Source organism: Esox lucius, chromosome 12, assembly GCF_011004845.1.
Source record: "Esox lucius isolate fEsoLuc1 chromosome 12, fEsoLuc1.pri, whole genome shotgun sequence".
In the NCBI taxonomy this organism is placed as follows: Eukaryota; Metazoa; Chordata; class Actinopteri; order Esociformes; family Esocidae; genus Esox; species Esox lucius.
Window position 1 is genome coordinate 25980848 of NC_047580.1, and position 14262 is coordinate 25995109.

General features: G+C 40.0%; 2 protein-coding genes and 1 long non-coding RNA gene across 8 annotated transcripts in view; 2 read left to right on the forward strand and 1 right to left on the reverse strand.

Moving 5' to 3' along the window:
* rapgef3 (Rap guanine nucleotide exchange factor (GEF) 3) overlaps positions 1–8758 on the reverse strand; it is a 32781-nt gene extending 24023 nt beyond the window's left edge. The window contains exons 1-3 of one of the 5 annotated variants that reach the window (XM_010890540.4): positions 8665–8758; positions 6690–6742; positions 5396–5478 (exon numbers count right to left, since the gene is read on the reverse strand). In XM_010890540.4, the coding sequence (XP_010888842.2) occupies positions 5396–5455 (60 nt within the window). In that variant the 5' untranslated portion in view covers positions 5456–5478; positions 6690–6742; positions 8665–8758. Of the gene's footprint in view, positions 1–3236; positions 3848–5395; positions 5479–6689; positions 6908–8664 lie in introns of those variants that run through there. The other 4 variants (XM_020051674.2, XM_034296012.1, XM_010890539.4 and 1 more) reach the window with 4 other exon arrangements.
* Positions 4327–6679, forward strand: LOC105022288. The gene is made up of 3 exons (XR_002197559.2): positions 4327–4530; positions 5888–6061; positions 6186–6679. It is a non-coding gene; the product is annotated as an uncharacterized LOC105022288 (long non-coding RNA).
* A 2090-nt stretch (positions 8759–10848) lies between the features above and the next one.
* slc48a1a (solute carrier family 48 member 1a) lies at positions 10849–14182 on the forward strand. Of its 2 annotated transcripts, none has more exons than XM_010890535.4 (3): positions 10849–11256; positions 11878–12045; positions 12649–14182. In XM_010890535.4, the coding sequence occupies exons 1-3, from the start codon at positions 11130–11132 to the stop codon at positions 12783–12785; spliced, it is 432 nt and encodes a 143-aa protein (XP_010888837.1). In that variant the 5' UTR covers positions 10849–11129; the 3' UTR covers positions 12786–14182. The 2 variants fall into 2 exon arrangements, with proteins under 2 accessions (XP_010888837.1, XP_010888838.1); XM_010890536.4 differs by lacking the exon at positions 10849–11256 and adding an exon at positions 11412–11512.
* The last annotated feature ends 80 nt before the right edge of the window (positions 14183–14262 follow it).

Genomic DNA, 14262 nt, shown 5'->3' on the forward strand with positions numbered 1-14262 from the left:
AAACCAACAAAAACTAGATTAAGATTGACTCAAAATCAGACACCTTTCTCTGAACTCTAAACAAAATGGACAAGAATGTGTTCTTATGTTGTCCATTCTCTTCTATATTCTCCTATTACTTCGTCTTATTTTTACCGCATTGGTTTCCTTGTCTCGTCAGGTGTACAGTAGCTCGTAGCCTGGAGGGTTCTCCACCCTTTCCTTCTGTTGACTGAGTAAACGGTGCTGGCCCTGTCACATGCTCCCAACCAGAGGGACTGCACATTGCCCTCCTCCACGGTCAACCAACGACGGTGAAATATTCTTCAGTTTCCATTTTCTGTCTCTTGTGCTCTCTATCTCTCTATCACGAGCAGAGCAGCAGAGCACCTAGCATCTCAGACAAAAGTCAAGGCGTTGGAGTTTGGTCAGGCTTGCAGTGGAAAATACCAGATACCATATACTGACTCTCTCATGAGTGCCCTTTTTGCTATGTTGCTGTAATTGCAGCAATCCTATGAACGTGAGCCACTCTGTCCGGATACATCTTCAGGTGTCATCACCACCGCAGAACCTCTACCAAATAAGCACATGCACTCCGCTATGGACCCTATTAGAATCTCCTAATTACAGAAAAAAAGACTCTGTCTGCATTGCTACTAAGTGTTGGTTTCTGAACACACGTGTCTCAATTAAATAGAGATAAACTGGGGCCAAGTTAAAGCCAGTTTAACTAGATTTTCTGCTGATGCATACTGCTCAGCATTCCACACACAATCAGACAGTCACAAGGATCTTGTGGAGTCACCTTGGCTGTAGACATGATGTTTACCTGATAATCTAAGGTATGGAGCGTCGTACTCCGTTCCAAAAGAAATAACTGAACTCAGTCTGAACTGACTAAACATTCCAATACTTTATATATCCACGTCTTATCAAAATAACCTTATCTAAAAGCATGTACCGTGTGTTTAGCTTTTGGTAGACCACCTCGCTTTAACACATGGTGAGGGCAACTTTGACAAAATAATTGCAATAAATACTAAATAATTAGTTGTTGGGGGTCGTAGTTGTGGTTGAACCTTTAGGCGGTGGTGCACTGTGGCTTTTAGAACCTCAAGGTCAGCGGCTAGAAGATTAAGACATAATGGCCATCAGGTGTCCAATACACTGACAGAACTAAATAAAACTTTCCAGGAAGAAACCCGTCAGCTTATAGAAACCACTATGAAAAGGTTATTTTGGGGAACCACTGTGTAAAGGCTGAAACAGAACCTTTTTGTGATGGGATAAGCTAAATGTTTAACCTCTTAAAAATAATATTTTGTAGAGGTGGCATTTTACATTTCAAAAGGGTTCTTTGACTTTCAAGGTATAATATTTTCCTTGTATCGAACCTGGAACCTAAAATGGTTTTACCAAGAACCAAAAAGGACTTTCCACAAAAAGGGCTCCCCTACAGGGACAGTGGGAGTGGGGACTGTTGTCTTCAATCTAGTATCAGAAAAACAATATTTATATTTTAAGAGAGGGGAATCTAACTGGTCATGAATGTTTGCATAACAGACTATTTAACAGACGTGATAGATGGTTGTTAATGATCACAAAGCTAATGACCAGAAATTCCCATTTAGAAAGTCAGGTTAATGACAGTAAGGACAGCTCAAAGATTTCAAGACTCATTTGGGTTGCCATTTCACAGACAGCCTTTCCAGTTGTTATGTCCAGGTAACATCTGAGTATGGTGTTGTCTTATTCACTGTACAGACATCACCAAACCGATTTACTTATTAATCTAACTCAATAAACAGTAATTATTTGAGTTACGCCATTCAGAAATGCAGTTCGGTCTGTCATCACAGATTCAGGCATCTGTCACGTCTGAGAAAAGGAGGCTGGAGACAAACGCAGGAGTATGTATTGGTTAGAGTGTTTATTTCTCTAAGACTCAAATTATCTTGACTCAGCTAAACATGAGTAGAAAAGAAAACACAAAACTGAGGGCAAAGCCTGATCAAATATATGGCACATAGAACTGTAGCTTTGGTGGCAGCATGACAACAACAATATACGACAAGGACAGGGGGGAAATAGAGACTTCAATATATGCACTAATGAAATAATGGGAACCAGGTGTGAATGATGGAACAAGCCGGTCTATGTACGTTTAAGGAAGGTGTGCTGTTGGGGAATGATGGTGACTAAAAGGCTGGCAATGTTGTGTCAGTAACCATACTTCATATTAATATCTCTAGAATAGTATCATGCTCCTCTTGACTTATTCAATATCAAAGCCAAATATAGACCTCTCTTGTGGAGAACTATTTTGAATCTTCCTGTGACTGAGGAAAATACACATTCTTGTAGACCCTTGTAAACTAAGTTGGGTCTTGAGGTGAACAATAAACAATGCACTATAAATAACCAGAGCTGAATAAAACTTTGGCTGCTTCTTTGCTACCTTCCTCTCTCACTCTGCCCCTACACCCATGCTCAAAGCAGCAGAGAAGTCCACGGCACAGTCAGAGCATTCTCCACACACACAAGTTTCTGCTTGTGTTTTTTGGGGACACAGACTGTCATACTGCGGTGAACCTTCTTCCCCCATCTTCGTCCATCTGCAATGTGTCGGCCTTTATTCAAGAGCTAAGCACTTTCCTCCCACAGAGCAGCCAAACAACCCACCCACAAATCTCCCACAGACACCCACTTCAGCAGCACCATCACAGAGGCACGTATGTTGAAGACAGTTCACAGTGTTTTGAAGAGTAATTCCTCCTCCCTAGTAATATAGTGTATTTCAGACTTTCCTGAAGGGATTCCCTCTTCTTCAAACCACCACCAACTTTTCATTAAGCTGGCTTCTGGTGGTAGCATAGAATGACGTACCATGACACAAGTTTGTCTAGACATCCACATAAGCTGCTGGGCCTACCATTTACTGTGAAAGTGTCAAGCTGTTATAATTTACTTTGAATGCATTGTATCAAACTGCCAAGTGTAAGTGTTGACATACAGTATTATGACGAATATAAGAAAGTTGTTTTTATGGAAAATTATATTATGCACTGAATATAATTATCATCACCATCAAATCTCAAAGCTAGGAATAAGCACATGGCCATGCCAAAACAATAACAGCGACGTTCATAACGCAGATGATGATGTTCAGTAGTGATGCTAAAAATCATTATAAACACCCTAAAAGCCAAGTCTAGCCTCAACTAGAATGTAATTCGAAGAGAAAGGAAACATACCCAGCTTATGCCTCGAACTGTTGATGATTCCACAGAATAACGGTCAGGGAACACTCGATAATTGTAACTCCGAAACAAATGCATCTTTTCCCCGCAACTCAAACAGAACAACTTTCCCAGTCAGTGGATCTGCGGTAATAACGCATCACGAAACCGGCAACTCCACGCATGTCTACGGGTTAAAGACACCGAACCCAGGACATTGCCCATTGACTGACTAAAATTGAAGACGCAAATCTACATCCCTACAACCTGACTGCTAGCTATGCTACTGAGCCTACATCAAAACTCAACCAAGTCCTTGTCACCTCGCACGACGTTGTTGCGTGCTTCTGCTTTCGGAGACGCCAACCTACTTTCTGCCTCCGCTCTCCCAGCACAGGCGCTTTGTCACTTTCCGTGAAAGCACTCGCTCTCAAATGATTCTCTGGAGCTTGATAATCGACTGGTCATTAAAATCGTCGTCCTCGAATTATGTGATTCTCTTTTCACTACAGAAATTGCCTTTTTGTTATTTATCCAAATATCCAGCTGTGATAGCTTTTTAGTAGTAATTCCAATACCTGATCATTTTGTATATAACATTTTGTATATATTTATTGGTGTCACCAATATGCAGTTTTGATATCAGGACACCTAATCACATCACAATATTGAGCCTGAGCTGTTGCAGCTCCAGGATTCTGTTTTACCTTGGATGAGATGGTGTCAAGGACAAATGCATATGTCAAAACAAAAGTAGCCTATTCGTCATGTTCTTGTCCATTACTATGGGCACATTTTGATCCTGCCAGGATAGCAGCACACTGGCAATTAGCCTAGACTTCAATCAGCGGAAATCACCTGATTTATTGCTTCTTTTTTGGGTAGCTTGTATAGTCTTTCAATTTCAGTGCGTATACGTGTGCGCGCCTGCGTGCGGACTCGGGTGTGTGGACACTTATCATGGTGACCACATCTGGTTATTCTAGCATGGCCACTGATAGATAGGCTTCCTCGGGGTCAGTTAACAACAACAACAACCACAACGGAGCCAAGAGAAGGTTGACGTAGTAACCACAAATCAACACTGACAACCACGTTTATGAAGTACAATTCATTTATAAATATCTAACTAACTATAGCCTACTTCACAGTTTAATTACATCAAATACATTTCGTGTGTGTAAGATCTTCCTTCGAATTCAGAGCATAATATTTACCCGCAATTTCTGGTTCTTATTGAGTGTGCAAGGCTGTTGAAAATATGCATTCTGGAGTTGTGTCAAGTGGTGGGAGATATTGTACGGATCGCGTGAGTAAAAGAAAAAAAAAATCTAGATTATTTGACAGAATTGGGTTTTTAATACTTTAATATTGACATTCATTGTTCTTAAACATTCATTGTTCTTTATAATATAGTGCTATATACTCAAACCGGTCTCGGAGGTGGTTGTAACACAGTATCCCTGTGGTTCCCAAAGGCTTACTAGTGAAATTAACATGAGAGGGTCCTTCAGGGGTACTCCAAGCAGAGCAAAATTCAGTTGCCCTTACAGTAACTGAAAAAGGTTGGGAACCACTAGCCTATGTAATTCAGAAAATATACTGTAAATCTGAACACAATATTTAGTATACCTTATCCTAGATGATATTAGAATTAGTTTGATGTTAAAAAAAAGTGTATTTGTAACAAATTGGCAAAAATATACAATGTTACGAATTAGCAAAAATGTTAGGTATTCATTTCCAGAAACAATTGACCTTGCTGACAAGCGAATATTCTGTTGCAGTTTATACAACCAATTTGGTTCTTGTGGCAGAACCAGTAGAGAAGCACTGTTGTGAATCATAGCAGTTACATGAATTGTAAATGAGTCAAATGATGCTATGGTGAACTAAACTATAACTGTTTCCTCAATTCAGTAACCAATCTCTTCTAGCTAACCTACTTGCCTCTACTTGTGGAAGCCAATAGCAGAGGAATGACAGCAACTAGTTTGTGTAGGGATTTCTTTGAGAAATGGTCAAGATATTTGTTTTGTTGTGGATATTGTGCTTGTGTGACCTAAAGTCACTTGGTTGTCTTGGTGACCTAAAGTCACATGGTTGTCTTGGTAACCTAAAGTCACATGGTTGTCTTGGTGACCTAAAGTAGGAGCAGTAGCCTGTACACTTACTTCCCCCTCTTGTGTCATCCTTCTGGAGGGCAACAGGATAGATTTGATGACTGTGTCCATGGAGAATGTGGCTGAAGCCAGACCTTGGTAAAGGAAGGGAGAAGAAGAAAGCCTTTAAATGTAATTTCCAATATAGTTTCCTATTTTTTTCTGTCACGGCCCGGCATGTGGGCAGCCTGGATTGGAAACATTTTGGAACTTGGAAACAAAGGTGTCAGTCAATAAAACGTCAGTCTAGACAACTGACTTGGTCTCAGTCCAAAATCACAAATAATCCTTGTATGATAATGGATGACTTTAGACACTAATAGTGTACTGTGTGTATACGGCATAGGTTACCAATAAGGATTTTCTAGTCCCCCGCCACACCTACATTGATATTTTTTAGCGACAACCTTATCCAGAGCATTACAGTAGTGAGGGTGTACAATTCAGACCTGCAGTGGCAACAAGTTCCACGGTCATCTCATGATTTTCATCTGTGTTCTGCAGGCTGAGTCGGTTACATAACAGGCCCTGTTCCATCCCAGCCATTGTTCTGGCAGAGAGCTGCTCTGATTGTGTCAAACAGCCCCCAGCTCTCTGCCTCTTTCTAGTGACTAAGATGCTCCAGTTCCTACCCTGCCTCGTGCTTTCCTCATCCAGTCTTTGCCATGGGACAGAGAGGTGATAAGAGCATCTACAGTAAATAGCCACAGTAAATAGCCACATCCACATCTACAGTAAATTGCCACATTTTATATATTTACCCATAATTCTTTGCCCCCTTTTCCCTCCATCCTTTTTGCAGCAACTTGCATAATTATAGTTACAGATTGTGTAAGTCTTCCTCCTAGGTATACATGTCAAGCCATTCTTCTTTGGAAGTCGGTCTGATCAGCACATGTGAGGTCATGCTTACTGAACTGATGTCCTCAGTTAGATGGCAGGCCCAGATCTGACTGTTGAGTTGCTAGAGCGCGATGAGTCAAGGAAATCCCTGCTGACAACGCCAGCTCCAACCCCGGACAATGGTTGGCCAGCCAGAGGCACAGGTAAGGCTCCAAAAATGACCTTGTTTCTTTAACTCTACCCAGTTACCTGTTTTTTTTTTTTTTTTTACAAAGTATTTACCTGTGGTGGATATCATCACTACGAACCCCATTTCTGAGAGATTGAAAGGTGTTCACAAAACATCCAACCAGAAGAAACACACATACATTCTCATCATTTCAAAGCAAGCCAAGAGGCTTCTCCCTGTATTTCTCAATAAAACGAAAATTCACCTGAAAATCAGACAACAAAAATCTCTTACCAAATATGACTTCCTGAGACCTTCAAAGGGTGTTTTCTCTATTTGCGATGCTGCTGAGAGAAGACAAAAAATTCCCAAACTAAATTAAACAAACAAATAAACAAAAAGTGCAGTTCTCTGTGAGGGTGTACCGAGAACAAGGCAAGGAAGACAGAATGAAATCCAGAGGGTTCTGTGTTTGTCTCTCTCTTTTCTATCTCTTTTGAATGCCTTCCAGGGAGAACATGTTGCACCACAATACAGTTAAAGAATGCTTACAGAGAAGAAGGAATCCAGTTTCCTTCTCATGATCCCCTAAGCCCAGGGAATGTCAACATGTTAGTTCTTCATTTGATAATGAATAGCACATACTATTGCTAGCTGCTGGACTGCATCTGATAGCATCTAAAAGAGAGACTGGTATTTTCTTCACATGCACTGTCAAATGCCATAACGGCTGTAAATGTTTGTTGCATTTTCATATGTCTAGTTCAAATGGTTTGAATGAATGGTTTAGTCCAACTTGCAAGACATATTGAGTCATAGCTGTTGAGGAAAACTCTGATCTACCAATGACCCACAAATAACGTCAAACATAAGCTGTTCTAGCTAATAATTGCAAATGATGAAGGAAATCAATTCCTTACATCCCTATGATTGTGTTCTCAGGCTGCAAATTGGAATGCAAACCAGTCAACACTGTCTTTCTGCACCGGATCAGCTTGGCCTAAGCCCTAAGGCTTGATCCTCGTGGGTCACATGCTCTCTATCCCAGATTTTGGCTCCGGATTTAAAACAACCATTAATATTCTCCATACACATTGTCACAACACTGCTGGTTATAGTGCTTCCAAATGAATAAGGAAACAGTTGTGGACTTGTCCATATATCCAGTGCTTCTCTTACAATTAGGGAATTGAATGCTGCCACCTAGTGAACAGATCCTCTAACAACAGTCCAAGATGCTGTTTACATTTTAGTCATCGACCAGACGCTCTTACCCAATACAACCTACAGGACCAATCAGGGTCAATGGTTTCTTTCCTTGTCAGCTGTAGGATTTGTTCTAACAATATTTTGGTCCCTAGCATGTTGCTTTAACCACTGGCTATCTGCTCTGTGAGAAAAAGCCCTGACACTTGACATGAAGAGTAAGTTTGACATATATTTGTGCAGTGCATTCATTACTGATTCCCTTTCTGTCTCTGATTTGGGAATGCTGGACTTTCACTAGTTCTTAAGACTTAGATGGATTCACAGTATGTATAAGAATGGGAAGTCTTATTATGTGTCAGGTGTAATGTTTTATACCTAAGCTCAGTGTTCGTTTGTGCGTGTCTGTCTTTTTGTATTACCAAGTGTGTGTGTGGGTGTTTTACTCATAGAGGAGGACCTCTGGGAAAGGGAGTGGGATTTCCTGCAATACATCTACGCCCATTAGGAATGTTGTCTTAGTCAGCTGTCTTTGTCGTGGCTTAGCTAAACAGCTGCTGTTGACCTGCAACAATCAAATGCACATACAAACACACATGCACATGCAAACACACACACACACACACACACACACACACATACATGCCTGTGTACACTACATACCCTGGCACTTTACATGCTCTGCTTGTCACCTTTCCCCTCCTACCATTCCCTTAGGCCTGGCCAGCTAGCTGGTACTGAGAGGATGACATTGGTATTGTATAAACCTGACCCCTTGCTCACATAGAGGAAGGGCAGACTTTTTATACTGACAGATATGTAGGACAATGATGAGGGATGGAGAGAATAAAATACCCTTTTTATGGCCACTATGAGAACCCCTTCCTATCTTTCTTTTGGGTTCATCTTTACTCCTCATTGGAAAGTATATTTGTGTTGGTGTCCACCCTGACATTCTAAAACTGGTCAAATACAGGCCAAAAACGAATTAACAAAAAATATACGATATGTTTGTAATTTAACGCATTATCTACAAGAGCAAAGACAGGCTGAATCCTCTTACCTGATCTCTCCCGAGTCACGTTTCAGCCCCTGCCTTGTGCTTTTCGGTTCTGGGAGTCAGATGCAATCTTCCTCAGTCAATCCCCTCTCCTTTTGATATAACGGTGGAGGGTACACCACAGCTCGGGTTTGTGAGCTATGCATGTCTGTGTCAATTTCCTGAGGCTCTCTGATTGGACAAGACTAGTTTGTCCCAGGGTCTTGGGGTGGCAGCATAGTAGGGGGGGGGGGGGGGGTGTGTGCTTTGGCAGTTGTTCTAAAATGGCTCCCTACCCACCTCAGTGTTCCAGCAGTTCTCACCTTGACATGCTGGACACCAAAATAATGATTAAAAGGAAGTAAGGTCAAGAAACATCTGGGTATCAGTCTCAGGGGACTCTTTTGGATGAATGCAGACACGCATACGTTCAACAAACAGATTTCTCACACATTGCTTAAGCAATGCAAAGGATGTGGTTTACCACTGAATGAGCACTGGCTTTCATAACTACACCGGAACAATAATCTTTTTCTGTCTCTCTGTCTCATTTGTAGTTAATGAAGTGAAATGAAGTAACCTAGAATAGTAAATGTTTGTAGAGCAGTTGCACGCCTGCCTCACCACAGATCTTTCGAAAGATTCTGGAGTTTCTACAAAAAGGACTATACTGACCAGAAGAATGGGGACAAATGAGACAACCATGACGCACGGAGAATGAAAGAAGCTTCACGTGGCCCAAATGCTGATTTAGCTGCACCATTGAGGGCTTCCACCATTTAATGTAGTCAACTGGCTGGGACAACCAGTTGACCCTGATGCAGTCCAACCAGGTCATGCAGACAAATCAATAAATCGTGATGAAGGAAATCAACTAAGCGAAAATAATCATTTTTATAAAATATACAGTTATATAAATATAACTGTTTACATGGTCATTGTACCTGATATCCCACTAACGCTGACTTCACAGAATGAATTCACAGACAGAGTACAATATAATTCTAACCGATATTACAGATGCTGTCACATTTTTGTCTGCTTGCATTTAAAGTGGCATTGAAGAGCCAAAACATATCATGTATGTACTGATTTATGCCCCATATCATCAAAACCAATCACCAAGAAAGGAGTAAGGAGGTCAGTTTTGTGACTGTAGCCTTTTGTATATGTAATACAATTCAGAGAGATAAGGGTGATCAATTCCATGTAATGGTTTGTATTTTCACTGTAAAACCTTTAAATCAGCCCAAGCCTTAACAGGCAGTAAGTGTAAAGAGGCTAATACTGGAGTAATGTGATCTTTTGTTGTTGATTTGTTAGCACATGTATTTAGCACTAACTGAAGTTTGTTCTGCGTCTTTTCAGGGTAGCCAAAGAGCAGAGCATTGCAATAGTCAAATCTTGAAGTAACAAACAGGAGCAAGGTTTTTCTGGAGATGACAACTGTCGAGTGTCATTCTGAGAACAATAAATCTCTGTTTCTCTAGCTCACTTCTCAACATTTGCTATTACCATAGTAACCTACTCTATAGTAGTCACCTACACTTCCTATGTCCATCATTCTTCGCTGACTGAAATGAATCGTAAAAGACCCTTTAAGAGACCCTTTTATCAAACATGGCTTGTTCTAAAACAAAACAAACCATTTTGTGTTCATGTTTATTTTGCTTGTATACAGTGTTTATTTGAATTATTATATATTGATATTGTTTATTTGGTTCTGTGTGTTTTCCGGATTAATTCCAAAGTTATGCCATTGTTTAGGTTGTCGTTGAAAAGTAACATGTGTTCTAACTGACCTAGTTAAAAAAAAACAGTGACATAAATCTCTGGGCTGCAGGATGCACTATAGTCTGTTATGTGGGAGAGTGGCACTGGAGGTTGTGTTAACTTTTAATATTAACTTTCTGTTACATATATTTCAGTAACAATAATAATGTTTGTTACATCACACAATGCGTGTTTTCATCAATCAAGCATAAAGGAGCCTACTTCTGTAGCTACAGTCTATGTTCTGTAGCATGCATGAAAAAGCAGCGGCCTGACAGATGATACGGGCTTCTTGGCTTAATACGGGAAAATGCGGAGTTGGTTCTCTAGCAACACAACCGATCTTTGTTATTCCTGAGCGTGTGAGCGAAACGTTTTGTCAAACAGGTTTTCTATTGGACAAAGAATTTGTACATTTGTTTAACAGAACGAAAAAGGGAGGGTCCTACTTGAATGTGTCCAATAGAAACTGTTTAAGGAAACGTTTCAAAACTGAAACGTTTTGTTTAGTGGAACGCGTACACTGTTTTTGGATTGATATTTTATGGTCGATCAGACTTTATTGACACAATTAGCCCGTGTGTACGTTCGATAACCAGTTTGGTTGGTATCATTCAGCGATGTTTCATCCTGTCTTGTTGAAATAAGTTGTTTTATATTCGGAAATATTATTGCATAATCACTACTCGCGATCTATTATTGTAATTTCCGTTGTAATGGTGAATAGAACATACATCAGTATTGGATATGCTGCTTTTGGTATGCTTGTTGGATTTTCAGCCTTTTTGGTTTGGAACATAGCATTCAAGCAACCATGGACGGCGACAATGGGCGGATTGTCAGGTACGGGACAGAACGTAGGCCTCCGTCGAGATAAATGTTAAACAACATTAACCGTGTATGCAAATCAGTCATGCGACTGCTTGTTAGCTCTTGTTAAAAATAATTCCCTGTATTCTGTCGTGTTTGGAAACCATTGTATATTATTATTTTTGGTGTTTTCTTATTGGATTTCCTATTTCAACATATTTTATAGGAACAAATCTTATAGGTTTGTCTTTGGGGTGTTGATTTTACGAGTTTTGTGGAAACAAATCCTGTAAGAATTCAACTTGATTTCCCTTATACAATTTCATAGCAAATAAAATCCCATAGTCTTGTTCAAATTTTTGATATTTAATTTAGGCAAACAGATCTGGCCTATATTGCCCGGATGAACTGGTAATATAGTAACTTCTGAACTAGTGTTTGGAGGTGTGAATTCATTAGACTGAATACTTTTTATTGTATTATGCATCACAATCTTTTTTTGAAACAAGGACCCCATCTTACTGCTGCTTCATCAGTGGCATTTTCTGTAATCCTCCCTAATCTAGCCAATTTCCAACAAAATTTTTCCGATGAGGTCTCACTATTTCTGCTTTTCTGGTGTGTATAATATTGCATGTTTTTTCCCTCCAACAGGAGTGCTGGCGCTCTGGGCCCTTGTCACCCACATAATGTATGTACAGGACTACTGGCGTACATGGCTGAAGGGCCTCAAGTTCTTCATCTTTGTTGGGTGTCTCTTCTCCATGCTGGCTGTGGTGGCCTTAGTCACCTTTCTTGCCCTCGCCATCACACAGAAACAATGTGAGTCAGGTTTGCTCTTTGGCTAATACTCACTTATGTGTCGCTATCTAATAAAAACTTAACAGAAATATATGCAACAATTTAATTGATGATTACCCCGAGGTCTAATGGGTGAATGAAACACAACTTCATTGTCATATGTGTTTATTTACCTTCGTTTTATCCAGGTAATTTTCTTTTTAAAATGTTTACTCACAGAAGGATCATTTGTCCTCATGTAGTTCAAGTGATTGGCACACATGACAAACATCATTGTAAATAATAGAATGACCAAATAGACAGAATTTTCTGGGTCTTTGTACAAACCAAATTTGAAATACATTTTAATGTCCTAGGACATCAAGTGTCGGTCAGTGTTTGTTGACAGGATGAGAGGGACAGTTACAGTAACATGGATAAAGAGGGGGCTCATGGGTAGACATCAGGATGGAGATATAAGTTACCTTGGTCATGTTTTTGGATGATGGCTTTTGGTTAACCAGTTGTTTAGTATCTTTTCTTTCACCAAAGACTTACAGAAATTGAAGTTGCTGTCTGCGTATGGTTAAGATAAGAACTTCTGTTTAGAAAAATCTTTTGACGGTCTTCTTTCCTGTTCTCTAGCTCCGACTGACCCAGAGAGCCTGTACCTGTCGTGTGTCTGGAGCTTCCTGACTCTTAAATGGGGCTTCCTCCTGGCCCTGTACTCACACAGATACCGACAGGAGTTTGCTGACATCAGCATCCTCAGTGACTTCTGATTCCTTGTTACTCTCCATCGACTGGCTATGAGATTGTGGAGGAGGACTTTGTGAACTAGCTATTGGTGGGAAAGTTGGTGAAAAATATGTTTTGAAAGTAGAGCGCACTAAGCAGCTGGAATGGCTTGATGAGACTTCTATTCGGTATAGATACACAATCCAGACATGTTTTTAATTCTCCCCCTATTACTACACATACAGTAAAGTTTTATCAGTTGCCATAGTGATGGGGAATAATTATTTTGAAGGAACTAAGCTCCTGCTTGAGAGTATTGTTTCTTTGGAAGGGAAGAGGCATAAATAAGAAACAGGTCCGGGTTATGTATACTGTGGTAGTTCTGTCTATGAGGGTTGATGCTGTCCCCAAGTTCAAGGTTTTTAAGAATTGCATTTTAAGTTTCAGACCAAAAAAAAATGTCAGTGTCAAATATGGCCCTAGTAACAAGCTGCGTCACTGTAGTTGATGTATTTCTTAACTGTTTTGCCTTTCGCCACTTGGGGGAGCAGGAATATTTGTCCAGTCTGTGCCATGTGGGGATAAGGGGCACAGCCACACCGGCCTGTAGGTTTAACCCATAGCTGGGATTTCCAACGTTTTCTCAGTGGGAGTCCTGAATTCATGGTCAGGCGGGATGAGGACTTCATATTGCTTAGAACAAATGTTTTGTCTAAATGGATGAATAGCGGATGCAGCGGACCAGCAAACCCATTCCTGCCATTGTCACAGAAATGTAACTTTGTTGAGACGTTTATAATGGGGGAGCCGTGTTTGTTGACCCTTCACATGTGCACGGACCAGAATGAGTCCACTTTAACCGGTGTCTGTCATCCGCGGATCAGTTTAGACTCATCCTAATGGATGTTTTACTGTCCTTGAGGATACAAGACACTATACTACATAATAATGCACTTTAAATTATGTTATTGACTCAATTGGAATTGCACTCTCAGTGATGTCATCTGTTTTTAAAGAAAAATGAAGATGGATATGATGTAAACGATTCCATTGAACTCATTCAGATAAGGCTACTGTCTCGCTATGTTTCTAACTCCATATGTTTACTTCCTTATATTAATTTGGATCAGCACTGTGTATATTTATGCTTAGTAAAACACTTGTAAAAACTGAATTTTCACTTTTTACAAGTGGTTCTTTGTTTTAAACCATGTCTCTATTCATATAGAAATGTCTTCTATTGTGTAAACTGTGAAAACTAGTGAGGGAGGCAAACATTTGTTTTGCTTGGTATGCATTTTCTTTTCCTGATTATATCAATTTTCTGTTTGTACATTTTTAAATGTGATTATATGCAGTTTCCTGTTATTCAGATATATTTTCTCTATTCAAATCATACTTCCACAAATGACATATTCCTAATTAAACGTGATGTCAATAACTAAGGATGGATTCACTTTCTTGTGGGAAAAGGAATCTTGGTAATGGGAAATGGAAAGTCAGACATGCTTTTAAAAATGA

Coding starts and splice junctions, on each gene's coding strand:
- slc48a1a (XM_010890535.4), top strand. CDS start 11,130: ATGGTGAATAGAACATACATCAGTATTGGATATGCTGCTTTTGGTATG. Junction 11,257..11,877: donor GACAATGGGCGGATTGTCAG/GTACGGGACAGA, acceptor TCCCTCCAACAG/GAGTGCTGGCGCTCTGGGCC. Junction 12,046..12,648: donor CGCCATCACACAGAAACAAT/GTGAGTCAGGTT, acceptor CCTGTTCTCTAG/CTCCGACTGACCCAGAGAGC.